Source organism: Sander vitreus, chromosome 24, assembly GCF_031162955.1.
Source record: "Sander vitreus isolate 19-12246 chromosome 24, sanVit1, whole genome shotgun sequence".
NCBI lineage: Eukaryota > Metazoa > Chordata > Actinopteri > Perciformes > Percidae > Sander > Sander vitreus.
Window position 1 is genome coordinate 6,184,562 of NC_135878.1, and position 13,335 is coordinate 6,197,896.

A 13,335-nucleotide genomic window follows, 5' to 3' on the forward strand; every position below is an offset into this window, starting at 1 on the left:
AACTTTAATAGGCTAGCTGGGGTTACCGTTTCTGGCCAGCTACAGTAGCTTTAACTTGATATAGCTCTCATTCTTTAGCTGTCTAGTTGGCTGTCGAATGTCTGATTTCTAATTGTTGTTTTAGATGTTAGAGGATAATAAACTCAGTCATATATTTAGCTGTTAACCCCCAATTGTTGTGTACCAAAGCACCAACAGGGATGACGGTGTCCTCCGGCAATTCATTTAAATTGTGTGAGAGTGACTCACACGTGAACCCTCTCATGCAACCTTTAATGCTGAGATGAATTCTATTTAAAGTATTTTGGGTTGGGAATACACATGTACTGCAAGTAGAGTACACAGCAGGGATTCCCAGTCTGTCATATCATGCAGCTGTGCTTTTTGTGTTTATAGCAGATAAATAACCTGTATGAGAACTGCTGGGTGCACTCACCTGTGCTACGTTACATTCTCTCGGAAGAATAGAGGAAGCATGATTATTAGATGATGCACTGACCCCGTAGCTTTCCCGCTAATTATTCATCTCTGCCTAAATTGGCTACACGCAAGATGAGAAGGTACACTGTAAAGACATAAAGCCCATCATTGGAGGCAGAAAGGGTGCCAACCAGCAGAGGGCCTATAATAACAGATCAATTTGTGGGATGTTTTTCTGCTGATCTTTTCTTTTTCTTGAGGAGGATGATGCTAACAGTGCAGATGCTAAAAATAGATGGTTTTAATCATTGATTCTGGTTATTTGTTGGTGCTTTACTGCTCTTTAGTAGGTCTTGGATGATAAAAAAACAGCATTTTACTACTCAGTGACATATTATACTCTGTGACACTACTAAAGTCTCGACAAAGCTGCTATTTTCATATTGAGCACTAATGTTTCAGTAATCAGTACCTTATTTTCTGTAGGTACCGCAACATGGAATTGTTGAAAACATTGCGATTCAATGTTCCTCCATTATATCACGGCAGGCATGCCTCCTCTCTGAGGACGTATTACAAAGTACTAGACCAGTTTTTCTTAGGAGTCACACCACTGCATTTCATTTAAAGACGCTTAACAAGGCTGAGTAAACACTTTTGGAGTGAGCATGCACAAGGATTTTGCTGAAAACGTTTTGCTTTTGAAAGGCTCGATGTGGTGTTTTTTTTTTTTTTTTGCTCATTGTTCTGCGAGAAAATCTACAATTTGTGGGATAATCAGAATGGTCCAAAATGTTTTAATCGACACTGTGTCTGAAGCTGAGGAAAAGTTCTGACTTAGTTCCCACCCAAATGGTCAAATTTGACCCAAACTAACTGCATCTGGTTAGGGTTACATAACTGGCGCCAAGATATGAGTGTACATATTACTCTGTGCTAACCAATTTACAATAGCTCCCTGGTAGATTTTTGTATTGAATTTAAAATACGACTCCCTCAATTATTTACACACACACACACACACACACACACACACACACACACACACACACACACCCCCACCCCCACCAAGATCAGTTTACTAGTCATGGGGAGTAGTGCACAGCCTGTGAAAACAGCTGACAATTTCCCAAAGTCCCCAAACTATGGAAGTGCAAAATAAGTCTGTGGATTATCACTTTTTTAAGAAAAGTGAATAATTATTCAAGGGCAGACTATTGCCCTTGAAGGAGCAGCATTCTGTGGACATTCGAGTACCATTTCCTTCTGCATGAGCTCTGATATAACACACATCTATGTGCGCGCACACACACATGCTGCCTCTCTGGCCATTACCAGCACACTCTAATAGCCATGCTCAATTAAACACACCTACACCCGGCAGGCAATTGGTGCTCGTTAACCTGCAACCTCATTGAAGACACCATGCCTCGTCACTAATGACACTTCCCATATTCACTGTGTGTGCATGCCTCTTAATACCCTTCTGGCACACCGGCATGCTGTAGTGATTATGCTAATTGGTTAATTATTCTGCAGAGATAATAAGTCGGCATGAGATGATTAAATCTCACTTGATAATCGAGTTAGATACCTGGGTAAGGATAATAGGAAATTTCATACTGCAGAGCAGCATAAAATTAAAACTTGAAGTTCATTATTTGTGTTAGATAAAGAATGGGGACCTTGATCTTAAAGGCCACATTTTAATTAGATCACTTCATAAAATCTATATTTTTCACCTGAAAGCAGTCTAAAAGAAATTTTAATTGTAATTCTTTGTATCAACTTCTGTGCTTACCTTGAGTTTTTCATAGCGGTCACTCAGTGCTGCCACCTGGTGGTCTCTGTGCCTTCCGACCAGTTTGCACAGTGAGCAGATCAGCTGATCATCAGTGACACAGTACATGTTCACCTTCTCCTCGTCATGCTCCAGACACTGGAGCCCCCTGAGGTGGGAGTCTGGCATGGGCTCGATGAGCCGGTGGCCGGTGAACGGCTTCTTGTTTGGGTGCGTCGCTCGGAGGCACTCCTCGCAGTACGACACCTCGCACGTCACACACGTCTTCACGGCATCCTGTGGCGGGTCCTGCTCGCAGAACTGACATTGGACCGGTTCAGGAGGCGTGCCTGGGCTGGACATGGCGGCGCTGACTGGGACCAGCGCCAACCGGTTGCTCCCTTCCTCGCCGGGAGAGTTGGGCCCGCTGTGGGGTGCAGGCAACGGCAGCGGTAGATGGACCCCAGCTGACGATGAGGCCTGCTGAACTCTATCAATAATGTTCTGCAAGGTCACGTTTCTCTTAAGTCCTTCGAGTCCACGCTCCGGACTCAGGGAAATGACATATCTACAGGTGGGGCACTGAAAGGCGCCGATGCTCTGAACAGATTCGTTGGTGGCACAGTGGGAGATGAGGATGCGATGGGCGCAGCCGAAGCACAGGCTGTGAGCGCAGGGGAGCAGCAGCGGGTCTTCAAAGAGCTCCAGGCAAATTGGGCAGGTCAGCTCTGACTCCAGAGTGTCCATCCTGCTCAGAGGAGGCCAGGCGGGACCAGGCGCAGCGTCAGCGAAATCCAGAAGAGCTGCTCAGCTGTCTACAGGCCGGAGACAGTGAGATTGAAAGAGAGAGGGGGGGAAAAAAGGGAAAGGAAAGCACAGGGATTTGTGATTAAATGGTGTGAAACGGCTTACTTCTCACTGCTTTCTTAGGAGGACTTGTATCTCAATGGAGCAGACCACTGAGTGGACTTAAAGAATGGCGTGTTAAATGCTGGATTTTCTAAGTCCTGTGAGGGACAATTTATATTAAAACTAGAGAAGCGTTATCATTTTTAGATCTTTAAAACATAACCCAACAATAATGCAATAATTAGGTATAAATTTCAACAGAAAGAAACACACCAGAAATAAACTGAGGACAATGCATAGTACGAAACTTGACAAAAGCAATGTCAGCAAATCCATCAAAGAAGCAGGAGTTAAGACCTTCCAAGTCATAGCATGTACAGTTTGCCGGCCTTAAACCTTTTCTATGGAATACCCAAAATGCATCCAGTTGCACACTGAAAATTCACACATCATCATCATTCTCTTACTGAAAGAAAATACCAGAAAGAAGAAAAATATTGACAAGCCAGAGAAAATGGAACATGAGCTGTTCTGAGTCTCTACTGTACGCTGACTGCCAGACATACAGTTGTCTCGTGGCTTTTGTTTCAGCCACATGCTACAGACATGCAGTTGACCCATTTCTGCCCTGTCATCATTCTTATTGTTGCTCGCTCTGCAGTTGCAAGCAGCGACACGTTTCTACAAAGCTCGGGTTAACAAGATTGCGCTTTTTTGCAGCCGACTCTACAATGCACCATCAAGGAAGAGTTTTCAAAACCCGTCTAATGTATTGGGCAGTAGTTGCTGCTGCAGCAGCCAGTTGGCAATTGTTCATGTATTCCCTGTAGTAAAGGTGAACCTGCATTCCATCATTGGAACTCCTGGCTTTAAAAGTGATTAGAAAGTTAACTGTGTAGGGGAGCAAAGTCTTGTTCAAATCATTTTATTACAACTGATATTTAGTTTTGAGAACTCAGCACTGGTGTGACAAAGGGACGTGGTGTTGATATTGGGTGCAGGAGTGGCAGCTGCAGGCACAGCTGTAGTCAATTGGTAATTAAGTGCACATGCCCATTTGTCCTCCTGCAGAGGAGCGGAGTTTTGATTTATGTCTGACTCTGTGTGCTGAGAATCACCTATGTAACACTTATGGCTGCTGTTTATTGTATTAGTTTCTTTGTCAGGGAGAATGCAAACATTGTAACATATTATAATGTGGTACAGATGCATTGGATCTAGGATTTCTAGCCAAGGCTAAAGGCTGTTTTATGGTTCTGCGGAGGTGTGTGTGTGTGTGTGTGTGTGTGTGTGTGTGTGTGTGTGTGTGGGGGCGGCTTTGGAGCGAGTAGTGACGCGATGACTAGAGTCATAGTGAGAGAATCAAAGTGTCTCCCCTCTGTTTTCTGACCACGGTGGGAAATCTGTAGCAGGAAAAGTTAACCCTCTCCTTGATTTCATGTTGTTTATGGAGAAGGAGAACCAGGAAATGAGTCGGGGGGGGGGAATGCAACGCTACCAAGCCACGGCCGTGTAGTTAAATTTTTCGAGAGGTACACGTCAGGCCACGGCGTAGGGTCCGGCGTAGACGCAGAGGGGTCTGCGGGGGTACGCCGTCGATTTGACGCAGAAGCATAAATCGGCCTTAATTTGCAATCCCTGTTCCCCTGGAAACTGTTTAGTTAATTGTTTCTTTAATTTAAAACCAGATATATTACATTTAGTGTGATAAGTAGGCTACATCAGTAAGCAGATTAGTAAGTGTGGGCGACGTCTCAGTTACTTCCAATCAGTCTTATCCATCAGTCTGTCCAAAAGTTAACTTTGAGTCTCTGACTTTTAAGTTAAAAAAAATTCAACTGTGCATGCACGTTCTGCTTTCTTTGTTCCTTCTTCGGTGATGAAAATAGCCAGAGGGCTGTTAATGTCAGATAGTTTGTGGCAGCAAATGGGCATTTCACAACTGCCGGGAAAAAAAATAATTTCAAGATTAGATGAAACCTATTCAAACCCGTCCATTAAATGGGATCATGTACGCTGAAGAAAATGGATCACTGCAGAAGCAAAGGAAGCAATATATACATAAGACTAGCACAAATAGAATCTATTCAAGATCAGACGACACAATTTTTATTTATTTTTTTGTGTGTGAATGTATTAAAGGAAATGCAACGAACATATAGTGAATGTGTTAATTATGAGTGTAAGTGAACATGCAAACTAATGCTATAAACAATGCTCCAATTAATACTAATTCTGGTAGAAAAACCTCTACAAATCATGACTGACAACGACCTAATGATTCCTGAGATTAAATACTGTGTGTGCATTTCTGAGGCAGTGTGGTATTTTCAGCAGATGTCACTGTTTACTGAGCTTATGCTTGTGTGCATCTGAGTGGACTGCCACGCTCAGAATATCCCTCCTATTCACTCTCTCGTCATCTTTATTCATGGTTTCTTTTCATCCTCTGTGCTGCAGATAAACTAAGTCACCCATAATATCTCAGGCCAGATAACATTCCTTTGCAGTGCAGATGAGCTGCAGGATCAGTAAATGGAAGGAGAGGGGGGGGGGGGAAAAACAACTTTAGATTTAATATAAAAACGGAGTCAGTCAACTTTGATCTCTTATTTCAAAATAAGAAAGAGAAGGCCACCTTTTGAGATGATGCAAATATGGAAGGACATAAAGGGAGTAAAGGATAGAAATTGAGTGGGAGAGATGGAAGTGATTCAGCAAACACGCTTCAAACGAAATGTATGTGTTGGGAGGGACTGTAAACACAACAAATCCTTAGATGCACACACACACACACACACACTCACACTCACTCGCATTCCCACAAATGCACAGCAGTTTTTCTAAAGCACCAACAAGCCTCCTTCAGGTGTTATTTTGTCAGCGAGGACTGCTATTTGTTGACACTCCGGTAAAACTTGGGAGAGCTGTAATTCCAAAGGAATTCAGTATATCATGATGCTGCTAGCCTTTTTTGGTCAATTTGCCAGTTCAGAACATGTAGACACTCAAATCATCCCTGCATCCTCGTCTGCACGCACGAGAAAACAATTTTTTTTTTTGAAGAAACGCTCTATAGCGCTACTAGAGGTCGAACTTCACAATCAATCATCAATAGTTTCTCACAAACAAGCCTTGATTCAAATGGCTGGTATTATGTTAAAGGGCTTGCTAGAAGTAACAAACCCACAGGGAACTCTAGCACAGGGTCTAGTGAAAGGTAGAGTGAATATTGGTGTTAAATTTGTTGAGGGGCCATAAACGATTCCAAATCAATGCTAATGTTCCTTTTGCGTCTGCTGGATGCGTGAATATGCAACAGTATGCTCACATGTTTTACCATTAGGTGATGACAGGCTGTTTTCAGCTTGTTTTACTGCCCCCAAATGGACAAAAAAATCAATTAATGTAGCTTTTAGTTTGATGCAGCATCATGCCAAAAATTCTAAACTCATGGATAAGCTAGAGGCGAGTAGACGTTCTATTAATAATAAAGTTGGTATTCAGAAATACGCATTTAAGCACTTGAATTGCACTCCACGGACAATAAAGCTGAGGACTGTTGAAACTGAGGACTGTTGAAACTCAGCAATAAGCTAAAGTTAGTGTTGGAACACCTGGATTAAATTACAACAGGTTTAATATGGCCATAATCTTACATTGGCTAATTTCCCTTCTAACATAGTAACACCTTATTTTAACTTGTAAAGTCCTGCTCCACAGTACTCTTATTGGATACAGCCTGAACAGATTCTGCTCTAAGCAGTGTTTCCACTTAAAATCTCTTATTTTTTTTTGTTCTAAATGCATGTCTATAGCCTGATTGTCAAAATGAGAAACTCAATCTCTTTATTAAACCCAGATAAATCTCGTGCAGTAATGTACGGGCTGTGTACCTTTCATTGAGCATTGTAAAGAATTAATGGTGGTATATTAAAGAAGCAGATTTACTGTAAGATTGATGCAGCTGTCAGCCAGGTAACATAAACAGCAGACAGCATGGAGAGTACAGAAAAAAGTTCCTGACAAAGCCGGCAAAGTTCGACAATGATGGAGCTCTGACAGGTTACTGCTTGACAGGCGGGGGAACCTGGAGGCACTAACAGATAAAGATAATAAATCCACCTCATTTTGACACAGAAATGCACACACACACAAACCTAAAGTTGACATGCACAGTAACAAAACCAAACCCAAACTGGCAGGTGAGACAGGGTGAAATGCCTCTCAGCACACCATAGGTGACACTGTTGAACCATGCATGGAGATGACATGGCACAAAACAGAGGAAATAGGAGGAAGAGTGTAACAGAGGGAGAGGAGGAAAGAGGAATTGAGAACAGGAATGTGAGAAGGGCATTCAGACTGGAGGAGGAAATCAAATCCAGGCAAAGTTGTTTACTTTCCCACCATTACTTTGTGCATCTTGACTGTCAGAGCTGCCACTGTGTGTGAAAGGCTTGTTTTTTGTGCTGGCACCACTGAAACATCAGTACCAATACTCTTCAGTGGGGGGCAATATAAAGCTGAGTAAGCAGGGGATGAATCCGCCACACTATGGCAATACTTATGTAAGAGAAGGTATGAACAAATTGTATTTATTCCTTTTATATCTCTTTCCTTTCTCTTTAATTAACAGTTTTATTTGGCTTTGTGCAACTTGAAACTTCATAGGTAATATTTCCACTCTCGTCAGTGACCCCTTGATGTTATTTCTTCATTTTTTTTTCCCGTGTCAGTTTTTTTTTTTTTTTTTTTTGTTTTATTCGTGCAATAACTTTACAAAAAAAAACACAGGACAATTGTGCAGTAAAACATTACAAGAAGACATAGGACAATTGGACGGTGATAAAACATACAGACATTAGGACATAAGAGAATAGAACAGAAAAAGGACTTCTATGGGTCTGGGAGGTTGAATTTGGCTAATGAGCAATGACAAAGAAAAGAGGGAGAGAGACTCAAAGTAGGGACGATGATACGGAGAACTCTGACTTTTTTGCCCGGGACATGCAGCTTCAATCTTTTAGCATGTACAGTATGTAGCCATCAAGTGCATATTTAAGACCCCTTTTTAAAAGACTCAGCTGGAGACAGCCTATTCAGGTCAATTTTATAAGTCAAGTTGACTTTCACAGTGTACTAGCATGAACTGAAAACCAATCGCCTATTATGGAATCTAAATGAAGAATTTAAAAGCGGCACGATAGAACAGGAAAATATACACGTTTGGTAGTGCAATGGGGAACTATACCACTGCAATGTAATCACTTAAACCACAAGAAAGTAATTTGGACAGTACTTTTACTGATAATAAAACTCTGCTACTGCACTGTGGAACTCTGAACATGGCTGTAATCCCTGTTCCCTATCCTTCCCCGATACAGATCACAAAACAAGACCTGAGAGATGTGATATGCTTTGGTGTGCGTTAGAGGATCTGTGGTAGAGATGCTCGTCACTTTAAAAGAATCCGATTCCTGTTTCGTTTTCTCTTTCTGTTCCTGGCAGTTTTCATTGCTCTGCACCTCTCCTGTTACAGGATCGTGTAACCAAAGTCCAAAATGCTACATTTCTATTTTCAGAGGTACAAATGTCATTGCCCTGATATATGGTGTTTTATTTTGAAACAAAACTTGCTCTATGGTCTTTGATCCATAAATGTCAGCAAATAACCTTTTGCTAAAGATCATTTTTCGTGTGTCAATGAAACCTTCACTTTTCATATTTTGAAGGTTGTCCACTGGCTCCACTGACTGAAAACATATAAGCTCGTCTATGAGAACAGCTAATGAAGCACTTCAGAAATTAAACCTCCACTTTTGATCTCTCTTCCTGTTTATATTTGGGCTGCCTCCCCCATTAGTCTGCCCTCTACTTTTAAATCTTTCATTGACTTTGGGTCTAAGGAGGTTGCGTCTTTCCCTTCCACTCACAGTTTAAGCTGTTTAAATTTTCATAGGAGCTCTTTCTATCCATTTTCTAAAAAGTGATTTGACAAGAGCACGATGCAGATAAAAACAAGCTGTTTTTTTTTTTTTTAAATGGGAAAGGAATGTGAGTTGTTCCTGCGGTACTCCATAATACATAAAGCCGCTCATAATGCTGATGTACTGCTAATAATTGTGGGTCTACGCACAGTTTCTTCTTCAAACGCTTTCACAATAAAAGCCTCTGACTTTAGATTGTCCTTTTTTAAACTCTGCTTCAGCTAAATTAATAGTTCAACCACACCATCTCTTTGACAAATTGAGCTGAGAAAGTTGTACTCTTCCATAGCAGTGGGCAGTGATTCCATTTACAGATCACTCCCAGTAAATGATGCGACACAAGAAATCACTCAAAGTAATTATACTAAACAGCCAAAGGCTATTTAACTACCCCAAAAACACATTTGGGTGGGTGGATGGGGTCTGTTTGAGTTGACGTGAGCGGCTGTGGCAGTCCACAGAGCAGGACTCAGAAGTAGGTCATCCCCATTGACCTGGCTCACACAATCAACATATACTGTGTGTGTGTATCATTCCAATTCTCTCTTAACTCACAGGAGGCAGAACATGGCAAACAAGCGAAATTTGGAACCAAGCGAAAGAGGGCAAACCTTCTGAAGCTGAGCATAATTTGGCAAACCATCTGAAGCTGAGCATAATTTGGCAAACCATCTGAAGCTTATGATCATTTCTGCCTGTCAGCCTCCATAATGCCACATTGTCGGACCAAAGAACCCCATATGATCTGCGACCATGACCATGAGATTTTACCACTACAGCTAATGGCAAATCATCATCTGGAATACCAGGTTTACACTTGCCCACAAACATCACCTACATTAACAGTCGGAGCACACAGACAAAGTCAATAAATTATTGACACTTTTTGTGAATTATAAAACACAACAGTTTTTTTTTTTTTTTTTTCCTTTTTTAAAAACTTCCCCTTCTCCATATTTAACGATATCTAAACCTTTCCACACCTTGTTTACCTCCAATCTGTCGAAGAATTTTAAAGATCCCTCAACCGTTTATGGGATAATCTGCTTTCATAGCAGCATCGGATAGCGCGCAATGAGAGATTAACCCTCAACCTCGCAGAGTCGGTGAGAACACGTTGTCTTTTCAGGGTCATGCTTTCTTTGCCAAGGTTGATTCACATTGATTTTTATTTCACGAAAAAAGGATTTCATCGTCCTCCATACGCTGTACAGATGCAGCCATGCAGAAAGAGTGCTAATATGCTCCACCCCCGCCATGTGGAGCAAAGTCCAAATATTATTCTACAGCGTTTCCTTGCAAATTATTTGTCTTGGGCACAGCTTGTAGGAAGTATGTGATAAATCTTGCAGCGCAAGCGCTGGGAGAAATTCATTTTATATAGTCCACAGCACACTGGCAGGTGAAGGTGCTGAAAGTCCAATTAGGACAGAGGAAGAAAAAGCATACTTTGGTGCTGAACATGCCCGGAGGTAAAGCTAAAGAAGTCCAAACTCCTCTTTTAGACTGGCGATAAAAAGCTTGGAGCTTTCAGATGTCAAATTCAAGGGAGAATTAGTTTTCAGAATCTCTCTCATCTCTTCACATCCCTCCTTCTCAACTTCCTCTCCTCTCCCCAGTACAGCACATGCTCTGGATTGTTAGCAAGTTAACAACACTAACTGTTGCCCCCCCCACACACACACACACACACACACACACACACACACACACACACAGTCTTTGTCTGATTCCAGACAACCTGCCATGTTGATCCCTAATCCGCTTCCTACCACGCTAGCTGTGACCAATCACGGCCTTTTATGTTCCAAAGCCAGCAGTCACACCTAACAGCATTGGCTGGTCGTAGTCTGGGATGCCGAGGCTATTAGTGATTACGATAAAGGGTGGTGTGTGGCAGGGTCTGTCTAGATAATTGCATGTGTGACCCAGATTGGGTATAGTGCCACATGTGAAGTATTTGGGGGCCAGAGATTATACAGTACGGGACAAAAACAAGCCCGGGTGAAGGATCTTCACACCCGCGATACATACACATACAGTGACGGGAATATTAGATGGAAGAAAAATGCCAGTTACTGTCAGATAGTGAAAGCCAGACATGATGCATTTCAAGGTTACATCTGTTTCATTTTTCTGCCTCTTCTTTTTTTTTTTTAGCAAAATCCCACCCGAGTATTTGGTTTATCACTTACTCACATGGCTTCATTTAATCTTGTCGGGATGGCAAAATATATAGAGTGCTGCCTTGGATGATGGATTATTAACTAATGAGCACACGTGTACTACATTTCCTTTTAGACACAAATTTAGTTAATGCTTCCCTCCATGATCACAATTATTCTATAATGCATTAATGTTTCCTCAAAATATGTGCTTAGGATCCCCTGGCGGAGATGAAAGTGATTAAATAGCAGTTATTCCCCAGAGTACTAGATTATGATCGCAACTTTGATTGGATAATGAAATGTTTTCAGCATGAAAGCGGCCCCAGAGAGCTGGCAGATGAGGTAAGCTAGTTAATGCATGTATGAACAGAGCACTAACGGGATAAATGGCAAGCATGCAGCATCTGCATGGCTCAAACAGTGTAGCTGCAAAAGGAGTCATGCGTTATGTGACAGAGGCAGCCTTTTTTCATTTGAAGTGAACTATTTGGATATTTTTCTTGATTCTAGGGCAGCAACATGTTTCAAGATACTCACTTCTAGAAAATGTGTGAAACAAGATGATTTTATGGAAAACAAGAAGATTTTTTGAAGAAAATAGGGATTTCAGGTCTCAATTATAGACATAAATGACTTGATAAAAGTTGGCTTGGACTTCTATTTCCTCAAGAAACCTGTTTCTTTGCACATGTGGCCTCAGTTTAACCTGAGCATGCCTACAATGACCCTGCTTCATAGAGCACCTTGTATGTCACAACACCCAACATATGGACAGCATTGGAATGTGCTTACAATTACACATGCTTTTGAAGCGTGCCTTTTTTGGAGAATGAATGACTTTTCAGAGCAAAGTGAGACGTGACATGATCAGTGTTTACATTGAATCCGAATGGAAGGAATGTAAAGAAAAAAAAAACATGATGATATTGAATTCCAGAGGCCCCTCACGTGGCAGATATTACAAAATGATGTGATCTGACTTTTTAAGATCTACCGGCCTGCAGCAGAATAACCAAAACCCTCGGCACATATCAAATGGCTGCGACAAATCTTCAAACTCCCAATCTGGAGAGGAGAATAACTAAAGCGGCGGTGTGCCTGTCACCTGTGAAAGGTTGTTTATCTAAGAGCGCTCTCAAAGAATGTAGTGATTATCGTTTGCTTCTGAAGGATTAAACTGCAAGTCAGGTTTTTGTCAAAGACTTCAGCGCATGTGAGCTTTGGCTTGGTTTTGAGGACATTTTTACATGCAGTGCAGTGAGTTCTGCAAGAAAGTTATGAGACTCAGAATAACTGTGGTGTAGTTTGAAATATGATGCACAATGAGCACTAATGCACTGAAAAGAAAGAAAAACATGAATTAAGTGTATTGCAAATTATACCAGAAACCAGTGTTGGAGCCTTTTTTGCTGGGGCAAGCATTTAGTAAAGCACAATCTGGTGCTTTTCTGCTTTTTTATCTCTTAAATTAGCATGCAGCGCAAACTGGACGAAATGATTATTTATTTTTGTGGAGATTTACTTAGCCTACTGTAGAGGCTTCTGACAACGGCAAAAAGAAAAAAAGGTTTGAGGAACCACTTATCCTCTCCACAGGACTGCACAGGCTGAATGCACTAGGGTGAATAAAGTGAACTGAACTGGAGTAGAAATGGGGGGGGAGGATGAGTGAAAAAAGTATTCCAGTCTTTGTCCCTTTGAAGGATGTTTAGATAGCAATTAGCAGTTTTCCCCTCAAGCATCTGAAGTGGGAGACTACTGACACTTTGAAGATCAAATTAACCAATTAGAGAGAGATAAGGGTCTACTGAGTTACACCCTCCCCCTTTTTATCATGTAAGCTACACGCTGGTGAGATAACAGGATATTTAGGGGGCGATGTAGGTGGCTAATGCTATCAGCAACCAGCAACAACGTTTTGTTTTTTTCCTTGTGATTTAAAGCAACAACACTCCAAGCAAAAAGAGTGCACCTTTCCCTCCTACAAAGTCTAAACAAACTGACAGATGTGCCTCACACAGGAAATGAAATGACAATACCGCCTTCGCTATATTTGTCTACGTGGTTCCCACAGTCAATCTTCAGGTGGGGAAAAACAAACCCAGAAGGATCTGAGAGCTAAGATGCT

General features: G+C 41.6%; 1 protein-coding gene across 2 annotated transcripts in view; it reads right to left on the reverse strand.

Annotated features, from left to right (window-relative positions):
• LOC144512626 (E3 ubiquitin-protein ligase Midline-1-like) overlaps positions 1-13,335 on the reverse strand; it is a 50,138-nt gene that overhangs the window by 18,056 nt on the left and 18,747 nt on the right. For both annotated transcript variants that reach the window (XM_078243452.1, XM_078243450.1), the window contains exon 2: positions 2,222-3,015. In XM_078243452.1, coding sequence (XP_078099578.1) covers positions 2,222-2,947 — 726 coding nt within the window. In that variant the 5' untranslated portion in view covers positions 2,948-3,015. The remainder of the gene's footprint in view (positions 1-2,221; positions 3,016-13,335) is intronic.